General features: G+C 39.4%; 2 protein-coding genes across 2 annotated transcripts; one reads left to right on the top strand and one right to left on the bottom strand.

Annotated features, from left to right (window-relative positions):
* Positions 1-1,239: 1,239 nt before the first annotated feature.
* Positions 1,240-6,297, top strand: LOC123899465 (EH domain-containing protein 2-like). The gene is made up of 15 exons (XM_045950598.1): positions 1,240-1,371; positions 1,459-1,607; positions 1,713-1,770; positions 2,411-2,466; positions 2,576-2,618; positions 2,715-2,776; positions 3,309-3,422; positions 3,569-3,671; positions 3,808-3,857; positions 4,011-4,139; positions 4,221-4,472; positions 4,580-4,659; positions 5,534-5,654; positions 5,765-5,908; positions 5,997-6,297. Exons 1-15 carry the CDS (start codon positions 1,302-1,304, stop codon positions 6,180-6,182), a joined length of 1,617 nt encoding a protein of 538 aa, XP_045806554.1. The 5' UTR covers positions 1,240-1,301; the 3' UTR covers positions 6,183-6,297.
* A 6,912-nt stretch (positions 6,298-13,209) lies between these two features.
* On the bottom strand, positions 13,210-18,520 carry LOC123896289. The gene is made up of 2 exons (XM_045946700.1): positions 17,564-18,520; positions 13,210-13,296 (listed from the first exon to the last, which is right to left on the bottom strand). Exons 1-2 carry the CDS (start codon positions 18,518-18,520, stop codon positions 13,210-13,212), a joined length of 1,044 nt encoding a protein of 347 aa, XP_045802656.1.
* Between the last annotated feature and the right edge of the window lie 348 nt (positions 18,521-18,868).

Here is an 18,868-nt window from a genome sequence, read left to right as displayed (position 1 = left end):
CACAAACATTCACTTCACGATATTGACTTCCCGCTCTATTTTCATTTTTCAATAATATGATAATATAGTTCATCAATAACACTACCGGTAGTAGACTTGTAATTCAGATATAGCTATCACCTTGAAAATAAAATTTAGTTCCATTTTATTAAAACCTCGACTTCGAGCCAAAAGTCAACAAAAAATATTCATTTGATAAATGAAAATTGAAAAGAAAAAAAAAATGTAACCAGATTTCCAAAACTAGGAATGTTACGTAATCAAGTATGATCACATTATTAATGACAGAGTAAAAAACAGGTTTAGGTTTAGTAATTGGGTTGTAAGGAAAACAAATCGCGAAACTAGAGATAAAAACTCATAGTTAAAGTTCATATGACCTACCTAATGCAAAAATAGTTAGGTTTATCTTCCATTTTCTACCAAAAAAAAAATTCAATTTGAAAACGAGACATACTAAATCTACATAGTCATTTTTTTTTCTCGGGTGAATTGTCTCTGTTATTAACAAAATTTACCACAATATCCTACTTTTGAAAAGATTCCCTACAATGTCGTTATTTTCTGCAGATTCTGTGGTCTTTTGCATGTGGTGGTTCCACTCGCAGTGCCACCATTGGCCCACATGCATAAAACCATAAAATTTGCAGAAAAGTGGAACATTATGGGGGAATCTTTTCAAAAATAGAATATTATGGCCAAAACAATTTAGAGATATGGACAATTGAAAAAACTAAATCAATAATTGACTTGTGGATTTTTTTTTACTTGCCTAAAAATTTCTTCTTAAAGGTAAATAAACAGAGTGTCCATAATTCGAACTTCAACTCCGCATAATATATGCGATGTTCCTATCAACGGAGCTAAGCTCACAGATATAGAGTGGATATTTATACATGCATTGTACATTTTAAACCTTTGATTAGTTTTTCTTGATATTTTGGAATTTTGGATGGCATGGTTCATGCGTGACAGATCATCATAATAATAATAAATCAACGATCACATCGGTGCGATGGAAACGTTTTCCTGTGTAACGGTCTAGATGACCCCAACCCAGTGGCGCCGAAATGCAAAAATTCAAAATCAAAACCGCAAAAGAAGCAATTCACTGTGGACATATCCACACAAAAGGTCCCACTCCAAACCAAAATCAAACAAACACCGTCCATCACATCACAAAACCACGTGTCAAAATCATAAAGAAAACTCACTTCCCTTATTAAAATCGAAAAGAACCCTCTCTTCTACAATTTGAATTCTAAACTCTGTAACAAACTCGTTGAGAGAGCGTTTTGAAAATGAAAACGGAAATTCGTTCAAAAGAAGAAACTGCAACTTATCAAGAATGGTTCAATATAGCAGATTCAGGTAACTATAACTATCGTGTTCATCATCATATTCATAATTTCAGTTACGAATTCGTTTCATTTTGAATTCGTTTTGATTTGTATGTAGATGGAGATGGACGAATCAGTGGAAACGAAGCTACGAAGTTCTTTGCTCTTTCGAACTTGTCTCGTTCACAACTCAAACAGCTTTGGGCTCTTGCTGATAACAAACGTCAAGGATTTTTAGGTTTTTCGGAGTTCGTTACTGCGATGCAGGTTCTACCTTCTTGATCTATGTTTATCGATTTTTTTTTTTTTTTTACGATTCTGATTTTGTTTTGAGAAACTGGATTTTGATTCGATTTGATTTTGAATGAACAGTTGGTTTCGCTTGCACAAGCAGGATATGAACTTAATTCTGATATCCTAAAGATTCAAAGTAAGTGTGATTTCATCGTCAAGATTTATTCTCTAATTTCAGTTTCTAACTGAGTTTTGAGTTTTGTAGTAATTTTATTGATTAATGTGACTGACAAAAAATACATTCGAGGACTAAATTCGCTACCTAAAAACAGATTTGACGATCAAAATGACTAATATAAAAGACACTTGTAATGCGAGTTTAACTTTCGAAGATTGAAATGATGGTTTCCCCATTAATGTTATCTATATAGACTATAAAGATGATATATTTGCTTCTCATTATTGTGTTTTTATTTCCAATAACAATTTATTCCCTGAACTATATAAAATACATAACTCCAGTCCCCGTTATTAAAATGTTAGGGACTAAATTGACGGATTTTATATACTTTAGTGATTGAATTGATGAATTTTATATACTTTAGAGACTACTTATTATATGCATATAGTTGAGGGACTAAATTGGAGAGAGTGATAATTTATGGACTATACAGACGGATTTTATATACTTTAGAGACTACTTATTAGTATGTATAGTTTAGGGACTAAATTGGAGTATGTGATAATTTAAAGGACTGAATCAATGGTTTATTTGTTTATTTTTATTAATTCTCTTGTTTCAATGAAACTGATTAGTTAGTTTTTATTGATTGCAGTGGATAAGGAAAACGTTAAACCTCCTGTGATTGAAGGACTAGATACTTTAGTGGCAGTAAGCAGTTCTTTTCTATCACACCTTGTGCTTAATTGCTGAGATTTAGATTATATTGTTTCTATCGAATTTCTCTCTTATTTTCTTTTTTCTTTTCTTTTTTTTTCAGAAAACTAAGACTTTGACAATTACTCCTCCACCCGAAGTGAATGGTTAGATTATATATGCAACTAATTCTTTTAATGATTCATGATATTGAATTCTTAATGTTTGATATTTGATTTGATAATTTTATTGTCCATATGCAGTAACTCCTCAGCCTCAACCATTTCTACCTAACTCTTGGTTTACTTCAAAATCTTCAAAGAAAGTGAGTCTCGTTTCTGTTCTCAAATTTACAGGTCTTAATCGGTTGTGATGAAATTTATAGTTCTAAGTTATAGACTTTATGTGGCTTTATGGTGATAGGTGATTTTATTTCCATCCTGTTCAATAAGTTGTTGGCGCTGGCAATGCATTATTTTTTAGATGAATTCCTTATTTATTTTTATTTAGAGATCCTTGAAGAATATCAACAAATTATGCTTGCTATAATAATTGGAATTGAAGAAAACATATAGTTCACACTCAATGATTACTGCCCACTTTCACTTTGTTAATGTTGCCAATTCTGTACACACTTCTATTAGGAATGTAGTATCTCATCTCATGTAGCTTCTTTCTTCTCACATTTCCATTCATTACTTTGATGAGTTGAATCACGTGTACAAGCCAATATTTGAACACATGGTGTTGTTGTGATTGATTTTAATTTAATCAAATATCAAGATATATTGCGTAATATTTTTAATATTAATATGTTGTCAGATATATTCTAAACATAATAGTTTGCTTTTTCTTAGTTACCTCCCAATGCAGTTACATCAATAGTTGATGGCCTGAAGAGATTGTATACTGAGAGACTAAAGCCCTTGGAAGCCACTTATAGATATAATGATTTTGTATCTCCGTTGTTGGTAAGTGGCATTTGCGCCCAATTTTTAAGTAAAACATACCAAATTTTTCGACATGTGTCTGCATAGCACATACTTTACTTAGCACATCTTATCCATGTAAATATGATGATGTTAATTGTAAGAATGTATTGATTTCTCCCTTTCAGACCAACAGTGATTTTGATGCTAAACCTATGGTCATGCTTCTTGGGCAATACTCTACTGGAAAAACAACATTTATAAAACATTTGTTAAAATGTGATTATCCAGGTTGGTTGAGTTGTGGTTAATCCACTGGCTGCATTATTGCATTTCCTTCATTTACAAAATTGATGATCGACACAGACATAACTAGTTAACTACTATACTAATCATATATGTTCTCTTTTAACCCGCCTTTGGACAGGAGCACACATTGGACCAGAGCCTACAACAGATAGATTTGTTGTTGTCATGGTATGAAAAGCTTTATGTTGTAGTATCGCATCTAGAAATCAATAGATTCCAAACAGAAAAATATGTGCGCATGTGGGATAAAGATTATGGCTTTGTGCTCTGATTGTGTTCCTGGAGCTTGCTTCAAGACTCACTCTATCTTTTTATTTACAGTCTGGCCCTGATGAGAGGAGTGTCCCTGGAAACACTATAGCTGTTGATGCTGATATGCCTTTTAGTGGCCTGACAACTTTTGGAGGTTCATTTTTATCAAAGTTCCAATGTTCTCAAATGCCACATCCAGTGAGTTTTTTTATTATATATTCCAAGTCAAATTACTTTGTCAATATTTGTACTTGAAACTAAAGTAACTTTTTCTTTTAGCTGCTGGATGAAGTAACAATTGTGGACACTCCTGGTGTCCTGTCCGGAGAGAAACAAAGGACGCAAAGAAGCTATGATTTCACTGGTGTTGTATCTTGGTTTGCTGCCAAATCTGATGTCATTCTTCTTCTATTTGATCCACATAAACTTGACATCAGTGATGAGTTCAAACGTGTAATTTCATCTTTACGTGGCAATGAGGACAAGATACGTGTGGTTTTGAATAAGGCAGACCAAGTTGATACTCAACAAGTATGCCACATTAAATAAGACTGAACCATTTTTTCTGACACATTGTTCTATTTTATTGGTTTGCTAATTTTTTGTTTATTTCATCATGTGTAATTGTAACATTTTAGCTTATGCGAGTTTATGGAGCTTTGATGTGGTCGCTGGGGAAAGTTTTGAATACTCCTGAAGTTGCTCGTGTATACATTGGGTAGGTTTGTTATGTGTATCATGATTGATTACTTTGCTTACGACTTCCAAGAGTACTTAACCATTATTTTACCATCTTGTGATTTGAAATCCAGAGGTCAATGACATTGTAGTAGTTGGAGTTATAGTATTTGATCTAATTGTTTATTGTGAACATTGTATTACTGATATTTGTTTCATGTTATGTAGTATCTTTTGCTGGGATACACATTAATCACTTAATGTAGTCAGGTTCTCGCACCGGGTCGTAGGTTCTTAAGATCCTACGAGCTTGTGAAGGCCAACCGAGCTTAGAACCCATGTAGGTTCCTTTTTTGACCTGTCTGTAGTCAGGTTCTCGCACCGGGTCATAGGTTCTTACGATCCTAGAGTTTTTTACCTAAGCTCTAGACGGCGCCGCCGTGAACCTCGCCGGCGGTTAGTTTATGTTTGTTCTCACTCCCTTCTCACTTTCGTTCGCTCCTCTCTCACTTTCAACCATCTCTTTCACTCAAATCTCTGTCCTCACCGGAACCTTCTGAACTCATCTCTTTCACTCTCAAGTTTCAATCCTATTGTTGCTTCTTCTAACCCTCTGTTATGAACTTATGAACATTTGGAATGATGTCTATGAAATATTAATTAATTGAGTTTATTCTGTTATGTATTATATTTCTTTTTGTGTTTATGTATATGTATATATGTGAAGTTACAATTTTACCCTTGAGTAGGATCTTACGAATCGAGCTACGATCCCGATCTTACGAATCTCAACCAGCCTACCGATCCTATGTAGGATCTCGAACCTGACTACATTGCTTAACATGATTGGATTGTTTCTCTAATTATTTTGATATTCTTTTGCTTATAGCATATGCTCTTATTGACTTTGACAGGTCATTTAATGATAAGCCTGCAAATGATACTGGTCCACTAGGAAAAAATCTCTTCGAAAAGGAACAGAATGATCTGTTGGCAGATTTACTGGACATTCCAAAGAAGGCCTGTGATCGTCGGGTAGGTTTCTAATTTCATATGATTTTGCTTGTTGGTGCAAATCGATTGAATTGTATGTAGATGACGCTGTATTCATGTTTCAAATATTTGTTGTCATTGAACTTGTGCAGATCAATGAATTTGTGAAACGAGCTAGGTCTGCTAAAATTCATGCATACATAATTAGTCATCTTAAGAAGGAAATGCCAGCAATAATGGGCAAAGCAAAAGCTCAACAAAAACTCACTGATAATCTCGAAAATGAATTTGCGAAGGTTTCTCCTCCACCTTTACTTTTTTTTTCTGTCTAATGTTGTTGATTAATTTCTCAATTTTTTTTTTTATTTATGTTTTACAAAACAGATTCAAAGGGAGTATCATCTACCAGCTGGTGATTTTCCTAGTGTTGAACACTTCAGAGAAGTTTTGAGTGGTTATAGCATCGACAAATTTGAGAAACTAAAGCCTAAAATGATTCAAGCCATAGATGACATGCTTGGATATGAAATCCCAGAGCTTTTAAAGAAATTCAGAAATCCTTATGATTAAAATGAAAAATGTTTTAAACATGTTGCAATCACCATATATGTGGTATATGTTTGATAAATGCAAGACTTTGATGTTTGAATTAGTAATGAAGAAACTATAGATGGTTTCATTTTCATTGTTTAATATTCATATTCATTTTAGTTCTGGATTTATATTGCCCACTTGAGCTTGATGAGGTGTATCATTTATACACTAGTTCATATTCGTTTTAATTCTGGATAAGCTTTGTAAAAGGGAAGATTCTCCTCCCATATATAGTTATACATGTTGGAAAAACCGTCATAGAGAAAATAAAAGAACGCAATCAACAACACAAGAATATAACGTGGAAACTCCAAACCGGAGAAAAAACCACGGTCGTTGTCAAAAACGACAACCAGAGAATAAACACTATGTGAAAATTGTTACAACACATAGACTACCCTCAACCTTCCCTTGGCCCTTAATACACCCGCACTCTCCAAAGCAAATACCTAACTACATCTCTCAACCCTCTAATACAAGAGTACAAGAGAAAAACAAAAAAAGTCAGATATAAGCTTAAAGTGCTACTGACTGGTGCAATTATAAACAAAGAACTTAGGTCCATTATATAGCTTTGATTTCCTTCTTGCTTCACAATTCTAAGCGATGTGGGACTTTCAATAGCTATTTTTTAACCTCCTTCTTTTTCTTCATTAGCAATGTGGGACTTACATTGCAATCAATCCCAACAATACACACTAGTTCATCAAATATTTCTAGTGGTCTGGTGTGTGGTACTGATACAAGTTTGAAGAGCTTACAAATGTTTGGAGATGTAAAATGTTGAAGGAAATTCAGAGATTGACAAGTATACTAAACAAACACATTTTTCGGTATAATAATGCTTTTTTCAAAATAATAGATTATTTTATATAGTTTCTTATGGCCTTGTTTGTTTCAAATTTTTCACCAAGAAAATTTATTTTTTTCAAAAAAAATCCATTTTTGTGTTTGTTTCAGATTTTTTCAAAAAATCATTTTTTTCCATCAAAATGAGAATCTATTTTCAATAGTTTTTATCAAAATTCATTTTTTTATCACTCATCATCTTAAAAAAATAGTTTTTAATTATTGTAAACAAACGAAAAATAGCTAAGAAATTTTTTTTTTTTTTTTTGAAGAAGCTAAATTAGCCCACCCAAATTGACACCAGAGAGAATCGAACCTCAGATCTCAAGAGGAGCACACTCTCAGGTCCCAAGCCAATACCAATGCACCAACCCAAGTGGATAGAAAATCTATTTTCTTAAAAATAATTTTTTTTCGAAAAAAATTATATTTTTTTAAAATTTCAAACAAACATGTGCCCTATGTAACTTTTCATTCAAACACATTTGCGTTTCATACATGAGAATCTATTCAATTCCAAATTTATGCGTCTCCTTGAGACTAGGTACTATATATAGTAGTTAAGTTCGTTGATGATATCTTAACTAGTACCGGCATATAGTACCAGTCAAATATTTTCATTTTTAGAAATTAGGATATGCACTTACGAAACACATATATACACACTTTAAATTAATATGTACCAGATACATATTTTAGGTCAATTATAAAATCACAAAAATGTATAAATTAATATGTTACTTTGATCCAATGATACCAATAGAAATTAGAAGCAAAAAGAAATTACATATTTTAGGTCATTGATTATATATATTAAAAAAAAAAAAAAACATATTTTAGGTCATTTAATTTTTCAATATTTTGCAAGTTATTTTCCTAAGCTAATACTACTACCTCCGTCCCTAGTCCCTAATTATAAGACTTTGTTTGACAAAAATATATTATTCATTTACCTTATTTTGATCGTATTTTTTAATAATATATAATTTTTTGTTTTCACTTCAAATCTTATATATATATTTCCAAAATAATTACATATGAGTGAAAGACAAACGGGCAACAAGCTGCGCCACTAATCCTTTTTGGATGATGTTCTGGTAAAAAACAAGGGGGTTTGTATTATTGATCAAATGGTGTGATTACACTCAGTTCAATCCCAACAACCCTGGGAGTTTTATAAGTCAGAATTCGATCCCTTTACAGATGAAAATATGAAACTATTTATAGACCACTAAAGTCTTCTTCTCCAAGCTAGGGTTCCTACAAATCCGGTCTTCAGCGCCTTTTCCGGTGATGCAGCGTGAAAGTAGGAATAAAAACCTTGGTCTCCAAGCCATGGCAGTTTCAAGGAGTTGTTTTCTTCATTCCCAAGTTAATCGCCAAGGCAGGGAAGGAGGAAGATATTTTGTTATCGTGGGTAAATCCGTCTTATAGGCGTTATCAGTCATTGCCTACCTCGCCCAGACCTTATGTCGCCAAATGGATGTTTAGGATTTAATTGTTTTGGGCCTGTTTCCTTTCTCATATTAATTGGGCTAGTTTGATTTTGCTTTTAGGCCCGTTGCCCAGTCCACAGCCCCCCAAGCACGAAGTCCAAAGGGGTGAAGTGCTTGAGTATGATTCGAATTTTCCCTCTAAAAACTTGTAACGCGGGAACGGTTTCATCACGTTTCTTCCCACTTTCTGGTGCACGATCTCGCTCTCCTATGCCATATCTATCAACCGTTTCTCCATTTACTGATGACACGATTGGATATTTCCTCTATAAAATGGATCTTTCGATGTTAGGATCCGCTCATCCCATTTCACCTGTTTACCTAACAGCTTTCTTTCTACAGTATGTCTCCCAAAAATCCTCCTTTTGAATGCGGTCAGCTCCCGCCTCTCCGGTTATCAAGCGGCTCCGTCGTATGCTGACCATAAATACTGAAGACCTGATGGAGGATTTTGGCGAATTTTCTGAATTCGTCAAGGAGCTTAACGACTACTGCTGGAGGTTAACCAAAGAAGAGAAACGCTTTCTCGATAGTGTCTTGCGCCTGGAAAAGGAGTTAAAAGCTAATGCCTCCTTTGTGATTGCTGTGGAGAATGTTAAGGAATGTCACTTCGAAGTCACCGAAGCTGTTGATAGCCAGATAGAGATCACGAAAGAGACCATGGGTGTGCAAGAGGAAATCTTAGGAATATGCTTTAATGAGGAGCGGAGAGTGGACGATCGTCTGGCGCTGCTGAACAAGGAGATGAAGCCGCTTGTGAAGAGGAAGAGGGCTCTTCAAGGCGAGATTAGGGATGATGTTGCTAAGCTGATTTCCAGGCGCCATTCTTTGGTGGACCTTTTGGACAAGCAGAACGAGCTGAGAGAGGATCTGAAGCCTATTGAAGAAAACATGGTGAAGGCGAAGAGGGTGAAACGGGCGCTGGAGGAAATGCACCGTCTCGCCGTCGCCGACGCCGGTGAATTGGGGAGTTCTACCATGCCATGAAGTCTTTACTTACTTGCTCTTTTATGTCTTTTTTCTATGTTTGTAATTTGTTTCCGTATCATTGAACCTTCGTTATTTTCATTCTGTTTCTTGCTTCCGTTGTATTTTCTTTGCGAAAAATTTGAATATTAAGCAATTTCCTTTCCTTATGTGTTGCTCTTCTGTTCTTTTTAGTACCGCCTTCCTTTGCGATCTTCGATAACTAAAATGGGTCAAATTTTGACTCCTTGGAAACATAAAAGTGGCATTTATCGAGACAGTCAAAACTTGGTAGTTTTAACCGTCCGCGCATTTATTATTATCGTTAATAACGATGTTAAGGTTAAACACTGACTATAAATATCACCTGCTAAAAACTCGAATTTTTATCATCTTGTTTTGAATCTTTATGATGGAAAATAATAATGCGAAAAAATCTGTTGCCAGAAGTACTCCGCCTCAGCGGAGGAAGAAAAGAGTTGAGGTTTCAACCTCTAACTCCACTCGCTCCCGAAGGTCTAAGGATGTCAAAAAGGTGGAGGTTATCGTTCTTTCCTCGGATACCTCCGATTCTGGTAGTGGTGATGAGGATTACGTTTCGTTTCTGGAGACCTATGTTCCTCCTGAGCTTCGTGCTTCTTCGTCCAGTGAAGAAGAGGGGTCCCGGGTCACCGTGGAATCCAAGATGACTTTCCCTGAGCCTGTGCAAAAGGATTCGGAGTCTGATTGATAGGATTTTAGGATTTCTCCATGTAGCCTTGGTTTCTCCTCGTTGTACTTTCCATTTTCTGCTAATAATAAAGATTTTCTTTCTTGCTTTGAGTAGAATGCATTACTTTATGTCTTGTCTTTGCTTTATTTTATGTCTTGCTTCTCCTTGATTTTTGGCTTTTTCTCGTTGGCCATTGTTTTGGATATCTTTGTTGCGCCCCGCAGGCGAATCAAGTTTTTGCTTTTTTGGCGAGATAATGCGTCCTGGCGTGGCCCTTCCTTTAAAGGCGTTATAGATAGTTACCTCGCCGGTGGGCGTGGTTTTTAACTGTCTGACGATAAATCTTCCATGATTTACTCTTGAGATGCGCGCTTTGACACGTATTTAATCCGACGACGCGTGCGTTACCTCTTGCTTCAACTTCTGGACTTCAAACAGCCGAAAAGGTTTTTCTCTTTAAATAGTACCTCTGTTTCCTTCCCTTTACTTATTTCTTCTCGCAAATCCGTTCTCTTTTTCGCATATCCTTCTTCGATTCTCCAGCAAGCCTTTGTTCAACGCTTCGTGTTAGGACGCTTCCAGTTTATTGCTCCAAGCTTTGTCAATTTCCTAAGGTATTCTTCTTTTATACCTTATTCCTTTTCGCCGGTTTGGTCTGTGTTGCGTAGGAACCCTAATTTTCTGATTTAGGTTTAGAAAGATGGTTATTTTGAGGGAGTTAGACGATAATGAGGGGAGGGTTCCTATTTCTGCTCCTAGTTATCTCGAATGGGCGCAACAAGTTCGCGCCCACTATACTAGGGCTAACGGTGTTCTTAATAGCCGAGGATTTTACTCGGAATTATGGGGTTTTGATGTTGGGAGTAGTAGTAGTGATAGTGATAGTGATAGTGATAGTAGTAGTGCTGATAGTGGTAATGACAGTGATTGCGTCATAATCTCCCCTTCCTCTTTCACAGGAAAGCGGAAGAATCCTTGTCGAGATCTGGTTGTTGCTGGTTATACTCCCGTCACCATGGAAGTTTCTTCAAAGTATACCAGTACGGAAATGGTGAGGAGCTTTAGGAAAGCCGTCAAGCTTTCAGACCCCTCTCACGAAGACTCTATTATAACCGAACCCGTCAGAGAGGACGAGTTTGTATTTTCTAAGAATGACAACCGGCCGCATTATTTCTATCTTTATACCGGCGTGATCCAACCCCTCAACATTTGGTTGCCTTTTACTTCATTTGAGGCGGAGATATTGAAGGTTCTCAACGTCGCCCCTACCCAACTCCATCCTAATAGTTGGGCCTTTATCAAAGCCTATGAGGTAATGTGTTCCGGCTTCGAATTGGAGCCCTCAATTGGCGTTTTTTTCTCTTTCTACCACATAAAGAACTTGAAGCCGCATACTTTGGTCTCCCTTAGCAGTCAACCTAACCGTCGCCTTCTGAATCTATACGCTTCCAACTTCAAGAACTTTAAGAATTCTTTCTTTCGAGTTCGTAGTGCTGAGGAACTTTCTGACTTGATGTATGATGAGGTTGAGGATCCTCTATTCCCCTTCTACTGGACTGATAACCCTAGGCTTATCAAGGGTGCTATCTTTGAGGCCTTAAGCGATTTTGAGCAAGATACCGTCAACTTCCTTGACTCCTATGCTCTTATGGATACCGCCGATATTCTTAGGTGTGAGGGTAATAGTGAAGCCCTGACAGAGTATTTACGTAAGTAACGCATTTGGTATTTTTCTACTTCTGTTTAATGTTGATCTCGCCTTATTATTAACTCTTGTGTTTTTTTTTTTTGTCTCTTTTTACTTTTGCAGAGAGAATGAGGACTATTTCTAATGAGGAGAGACTGACATTCTTGGCTAAGGCTCGCCAGCAAAAAGCCAATCCTGTTGTCGCCGTGATTGACCCACTGAAAAAGCTGCAAGTGGAGGAAGCTGCTATGAAGGAAGGGCGGAGCAAGAAGAAGCATGAGGGGCGTATCCGTGTCGAGATCCCGGGAAAAACGGCCTCTGGAGCAGAGGAGAATGAGGGTGTTGCTCCTCCTCCTCCCAAAAAGCAAAAAGTTGAGAAGATTACTCAGAAGGCTGGGGGCGCTGACAAGGGCAAAGGCGCGGCTTCCAGTTCTTCTCAGCCTCCTGCTCAAGACGCTGAAACCGCTGCGCCCCTTTCCTGGAGTTCCTTCGATCCTCTGGAGTTTATTGAGAGGGGAGTAACCATGGTGGGCGACATGACTCGCTTCACCGACACTTCGACGGAAGACCTAAGGAAGAAGGCCTTAGAGTATGAAGTCAAGGGTACTCTTCTTAATTATCTACTGACAAATCGCCAAGAGCAAGAGGTTCTAGAGGCGAGGCAAAAAGTGAAGATGGTTGATGATAATCTCGCTGACATTGAGAAGAGGTATTCTGAAACTAAGGCAAAGCTGGAAGGCGACATTAAGAAGCTGAAAGAAGAACGGGAGGGCGAGACAGAGAGACTGAAGAAAGAGTATGAGGAAAAGCTGTCTAAAGTTAAAGAAAGCTATGCCGCTTCGGAGGCCAAGCTCAAGGAGAATGCTGCTGCCCAGGATGAGAAACTCTCTAAGCTATCCAAGGAGAAGGATGAAGCGGTACTGTCTGTTGGGACCTTAGCTGATGAGAAAGCTAGATTGGAGAGTGATGTCACAGAGCTTCAGGTCTATGCCGCCAACCAATATGACGAGGGCTTTTCTTTTGCTATAGAACAGGTTAAGCTTCTTTTTCCAGATCTCGATGCTAAGCGCCTTGGCGAAGCTGATGCAATGAATCAAATTGTTGACGGCAAGCTCGTTCCCTATGTTCCTCCTCAGTGAATGATCTCTTTTGTAATGATCTTGTTTCTGCCCTTCTGTGGCTTTTTGTAACTATTTTGTATGCCCTTTTGTGGCTTTGAACAATTTGGCCCTTGGCTGGGTCCTTTATAAATTTCTTTATTCGCCTGATTTCTTCTCTTCATAACTTTATGAATTATTTTTGCATTACGTTGTGAGGTAACGCCTTCTGTCGTTCTCGTCTAGGAAACTTTGTCCTTGCACCTGCGACATCTTCGACTTTCTATAATAATTGTAAATTGATACAAATAACTTTATACCTGTTGTCTTTTGGCGTTATAATGAATCGCCTGCTTTGGTTGTGTATAAGCTTCTTCTGGCGGTGTTGATAATCTCGCCTTTTTCTGCTGTTTCTTTTTCTGACGTACCCAACTCGTAAGACTTACAGGTAACGCCAAGGCCTTGCAACCTTGTTTGATTTTCTTTTTCTGACGTACCCAACTCGTAAGACTTACAGGTAACGCCAAGGCCTTGCAACCTTGTTTAATTTTTCTTTTTCTGACGTACCCAACTCGTAAGACTTACAGGTAACGCCAAGGCCTTGCAACCTTGTTTAATTTTTCTTTTTCTGACGTACCCAACTCGTAAGACTTACAGGTAACGCCAAGGCCTTGCAACCTTGTTTAATTTTTCTTTTTCTGACGTACCCAACTCGTAAGACTTACAGGTAACGCCAAGGCCTTGCAACCTTGTTTAATTTTTCTTTTTCTGACGTACCCAACTCGTAAGATTTACAGGTAACGCCAAGGCCTTGCAACCTTGTTTAATTTTTCTTTTTCTGACGTACCCAACTCGTAAGACTTACAGGTAACGCCAAGGCCTTGCAACCTTGTTTAATTTTTCTTTTTCTGACGTACCCAACTCGTAAGACTTACAGGTAACGCCAAGGCCTTGCAACCTTGTTTAATTTTTCTTTTTCTGACGTACCCAACTCGTAAGACTTACAGGTAACGCCAAGGCCTTGCAACCTTGTTTTATGGTTCAGCGCTCACATCTGAGTTGATCTTTATAAAGATTCGGAGCTCAAGTTTGAGATAACCATTTTCGTTGATTCAGAGCCCGTAACTTAATCAGGTTGACGCAAATATTTTGACATATGCAAGAAGATATAAACTACTAGAATTTTGAAATTCAATGAGCCTCGATAAAAACCCCAGTTAAAACAGGGGAAAAGAGTGTCTCATTGTCTTTTTATTCATTTATGAAAACGGTTCTTATACATCATTAAAAATATTGTTAAAAGAAGAGAATGGTTTTACTTATTCTTCCACCAGAAACGTGTTGCCCCGCGATTAGCTGTAGTAGAACTTTAAGTTTGCTATGTTCCACGTCCTGGGGAGGATTCTTCCTTCCATGGTCTCTAGACGATATGCTCCTCCTTCGAAAGCTTCTTGCACCCGAAAGGGGCCTTCCCAGTTTGCCGCGAACTTTCCTCCTTTATCCTTTCCCATAGGTCTTTTCAGCACTAGATCGCCTTCTTGGAAACTCCTTTGTTTGACTCTCGTATTATAACGCCTAGCGGCCCTTTGCTTTATGGCGAATTCTCTGAAATGCGCTCTTTCTCTTCTTTCCTCGATCATGTCTAGGTTCTCTTCCAAAGCTATGTCGTTCTCTTCCTGCGTCGTGGTTTCTCTGCGCCAACTAGGAGGATTTATTTCCACCGGGATCATCGCGTCTGAACCATAGACCATTGTAAATGGCGCTTCTCCTGTCGAGGATTGGGGAGTGGTGTGATACGACCAGAGGATGGGTGAGATGTGGGCTACCCAAGCTTCGCCTTTGCTATCTAGCCTCCTTTTTAAGGCTCTTAGTATCACCTTATTTGCTGACTCTGCTTGTCCATTAGCTTGTGGATGCTCCACCGATATAAAGGTGTTTTTAATCCCTTTGCTTCGACAGAACTCTACGACCTTTTCGCTGGCGAACTGTGTACCGTTGTCGGATACGATATACTTGGGCAGTCCAAATCTGCAGATGATTTTCTTCCAATAAAAGATTTTTACCTGTTCCACCGAGATGCTGGATACCGATTCTGCTTCAATCCATTTTGTAAAGTAGTCCACGGCGACGATGATCCATCGCGCTTGTTTATAGCCAACCGGAAACGGACCCACGATATCTACACCCCACATGAAAAAGGGCCATGGGGATAACACTGACTTTAGTGGCTCCCCCGGAACGTGATGCAGGTTGGCGTGTCTTTGGCATTTGTCGCAGTTTCTTACATACATGGCGGTATCATCATGTATATCTGGCCAATAAAATCCTGCTCTTAATATCTTTCCTGCTAATGCTCTTGAACCGATATGACTACCACACGATCCTTCGTGTACTTCAGACATGATGCGCTTGGCTTCTTCGGCACTGACGCACAAAAGGAGGGGGGACGCAAATCCCCTTTTGTATAGCTTATCCCCTACCATTGAATACCATGCTGCCATTTTCTTCAATTTAAAAGCCTTTTCCCTTTCTTTCGAGAGTTCATCTTTTTGGAGGTACCGGATAATGGGCGATCTCCAGTCTTCCTCTTCTATTACCATCATCACCTCTTCCCCGCTGATGCTGGGAGTTTTTATGGTCTCTTGGATAACGGTTCTATGACTTCCTGGTTTTTTGGTGCTCGCCAGTTTTGACAATAGATCTGCTCTCATGTTTTGTTCGCGGGGAACGTAAACTAATTCGAACGAATCGAAATGCTTAGCTAGGTTTTGCACTTTCTCCACGTATTTGATTAACTGCAGCTCCTTCGTTTGAAACTTCCCTGATACTTGGTTGGTTACCAGTTGGGAATCACTCATGGCCCTTAGCTCTTTTACCTCCATATCGCTTGCTAGCTTCATTCCTGCTATCAAAGCTTCGTATTCCGCTTGGTTGTTGCTGGCTTTGAAGGCGAAACGTAGTGATTGTTCTATCATAACGCCATCTGGTCCTTCCAGTACTATTCCGGCTCCACTTCCTCGCACATTGGAGGCCCCGTCAACTGAAAGTGTCCAAAACGCTGTTTTCTCTGTTGTTGGCGGAGTAGACATTTCCAATACAAAATCTGCTAGTCTTTGTGACTTAATGGCCCCTCTAGGTGAGAAGGTGATGTCAAATTCTGATAATTCAACGGACCACGCTACCATCCTTCCTGCCAAGTCTGGCTTTCGGAGGACGTTCTTGATAGGGTAATCTGTTCTAACAACTACCTGGTGGCTTTGAAAGTACTGCCTTAATTTTCTGGCTGTGACAACTACCGCGAGAGATAACCTCTCTATTCTTTGATACCTTGTTTCTGCTCCCCTTAAGGTTCTACTTACAAAATATATAGGCTTTTCTTCGCCCTCTATTTCCTGAACTAGAGCTGAACTCAAAGCTCTATCTGAAACTGCGAGATATAGGTAAAGGGTGTTACCTGGTAATGGGCGTGTCAAGATGGGCGGTGATGCTAGGAACTCTTTTAGTTGTCTGAAGGCTTCTTCACATTCTGGTGTCCAGGAGAATCTCTCATTTTTTCTAAGGGATGCGAAGAAGTGGAAACCCTTTTCGCCCGCACATGATAGAAATCTGGATAGTGCCGCTATTCTGCCTGTCAAGGTTTGTACTTCTTTCACGGATGTAGGGCTCCTCATGTCTATGATGGCTTGGCATTTTTCGGGGTTAGCCTCTATTCCTCTGCTGGTGAGCATGAACCCTAAGAATTTCCCGGCTTGTACTCCAAAGGAACACTTTGCTGGGTTTAGTCTCATGTTGTACTCTCTTACTGATCCCATGATGTCCAACAGATCATCATCATGGCGACTTCCCTCGGAAGTTTTTACTACCATGTCGTCGATATACACCTCTAAGTTCTTCCCTATTTGCTTGGCAAAAACCCTGTCCATCAACCTTTGGTATGTTGCTCCCGCATTCTTCAATCCAAAAGGCATGACGTTGTAAAAATAATTGCAGGTGTTCGACATAAAGGCTGTATGGCAGGCGTCCGAGGGGTTCATCTTTATTTGATTGTATCCGGAGTAGGCGTCCATGAAACTCAGCATCTTGCACCCCGAGGCGCCATCAATTAACCTGTCTATGTTGGGTAGGGGATATGGATCTTTGGGACACGCTTTGTTTAAGTCTGTGAAGTCCACGCACATTCTCCACTTTCCGTTGGCCTTTTTCACCATGACGACGTTTGCCAACCATGAGGGGTATTTTATTTCTTCGATGAATCCCGCTTCCTTTAGTTTCTCTACTTCTTCTGCTATAGCGACTCGTCTTTCTTCTCCCACCTTCCTTTTTCTTTGGGAAACTGGTTTTGTGCTGGGTGATATTGAAAGTTTATGTGTTATCACCCCTTCGTCAATCCCTGGCATATCTGAAGGCTTCCATGCGAATAGATCAGCGTTATCCTTCAAGATTTTGATGATTCGTCTCCTCTCTTCGCTGGGCAATGCTGTTCCCAAGCTGGTTGTCTGGTGTGGATGATCGCCAATTTGAACCTGCTCCAGGTCTTCTATAGGACTTACCCTTCGATCTTGAAACTCCTCCCTCGGATCCATATCTGCGCTCTCTATGATGTTTATGCCGCCTGGGATTGCGGCTTGTCTTCTTCCGAATTTTCCGCTTGCGCTGGAAGTTCGGTGTCGTATCTTTAAGCTAGACTCGTAGCATTTCTTGGCGAGGAGCTGATCGCCCCTTACTGTTCCTACTCCCCCATTCTCAAGGGGGTATTTTATTGCTAGGTATAGAGTGGACATGGCCGCCCCTAATGTGTTAAAGGCGGGCCTTCCTATAATAATATTATAGGAGGTAAAAGGAGTTTTAACTACCAGGTATCGCACCTTGATAGTTTTGGCGTGGCTGCCTTCTCCAAACGTGGTAAGAAGGGAGGCGTAGCCCATTACGTCCACTTGTTCGCCAGAGAACCCAACCAGGGTTCCGGAGTATGGTTGCAACTGCTCTTCTGCTAATTGCATGGCCTTGAAAGCTTCCCAGTACATAATGTCCGCTGAACTCCCTGAATCTATCAGTACTCTTTTTACATCACAGTTCAAAATTTGGACTTGTATCACTAATGGATCATCGTCATGGGGTGCTACCTCCAAACCATCCTTTGCCGTGAACGCCAAATCTGGTACGTCTAATGGCTGGGGCTGACTTACGAGGTATATTTCCGAGACGGCTCGGCGTACATACCTTTTCCTTGCTGAGCTTGATTCGCCCCCGCCTGAGAATCCTCCTGCTATTGTATTCACGGAGATTCTCCCCTTGGGAGGTTCTCTATTTGGCCCAGGAGGGTCTCGTGGCTCCTGTCGGGGGACTTTTGGCACGACAACCCGCCCTTGGGCGGCGTCGTCAATGAATTTGCGAAGGTGTCCGCTTTTTATCAGTTCTTCGATTAAATCTCTTAAGCGGAAGCATTTTTCTGTGGAGTGACCTCTACACCTGTGATATGCGCACCAGGCGTTATCGTCCAGCCCCATGGGGATGTTACTGGTTCTCCTTGGGGGGAGGTTTGCCAAACCAGTGGCCAGAATCTCATTTAAGACGTAAACTTTTGAGGCGTTTAATGGCGTGAGGTCTTCATTGGCGGGATGATTCCTGAATTCTCTTCTGGGCGGTTGGCGGTAGGGCTTCCCATGATGCCTCTGCCATGGGTCTCCTTGGTGGCCTCCCGATTTTGGTCGTGGGTGTTCGGGCGCTCTAGTGGCACGGCCCACATATTCCTTCTCCTTAACGTCTCTTTGCCTTTTCTCGGCGTTACTTTCTTCGCCCTTTATATAACACTCCGCCCTCTTGTTTACCTCTTGCATTGATGAGGCTGGCTTTTG

This window comes from Trifolium pratense, linkage group LG7 (genome assembly GCF_020283565.1).
Source record: "Trifolium pratense cultivar HEN17-A07 linkage group LG7, ARS_RC_1.1, whole genome shotgun sequence".
Classification (NCBI taxonomy): Eukaryota; Viridiplantae; Streptophyta; class Magnoliopsida; order Fabales; family Fabaceae; genus Trifolium; species Trifolium pratense.
The sequence above is the reverse complement of the archived record's forward strand: the minus strand, read 5'-3'. Positions and strand labels throughout refer to the sequence as shown.

Bases quoted from the DNA above. Each gene is read 5' to 3' on its own strand.
- LOC123899465 (XM_045950598.1), top strand. From the start codon at position 1,302: ATGAAAACGGAAATTCGTTCAAAAGAAGAAACTGCAACTTATCAAGAA. The intron at 4,660-5,533 runs GTAGGTTTGTTA...TGACTTTGACAG, and splicing joins GTTGCTCGTGTATACATTGG to GTCATTTAATGATAAGCCTG. The intron at 5,909-5,996 runs GTTTCTCCTCCA...TTTACAAAACAG, and splicing joins TCGAAAATGAATTTGCGAAG to ATTCAAAGGGAGTATCATCT.
- LOC123896289 (XM_045946700.1), bottom strand. From the start codon at position 18,520: ATGGGGCTGGACGATAACGCCTGGTGCGCATATCACAGGTGTAGAGGT. The intron at 13,297-17,563 runs GTAAGTCCTATA...CAATTATTATAG, and splicing joins AGGAGTTTCAAGATCGAAGG to AAAGTCGAAGATGTCGCAGG.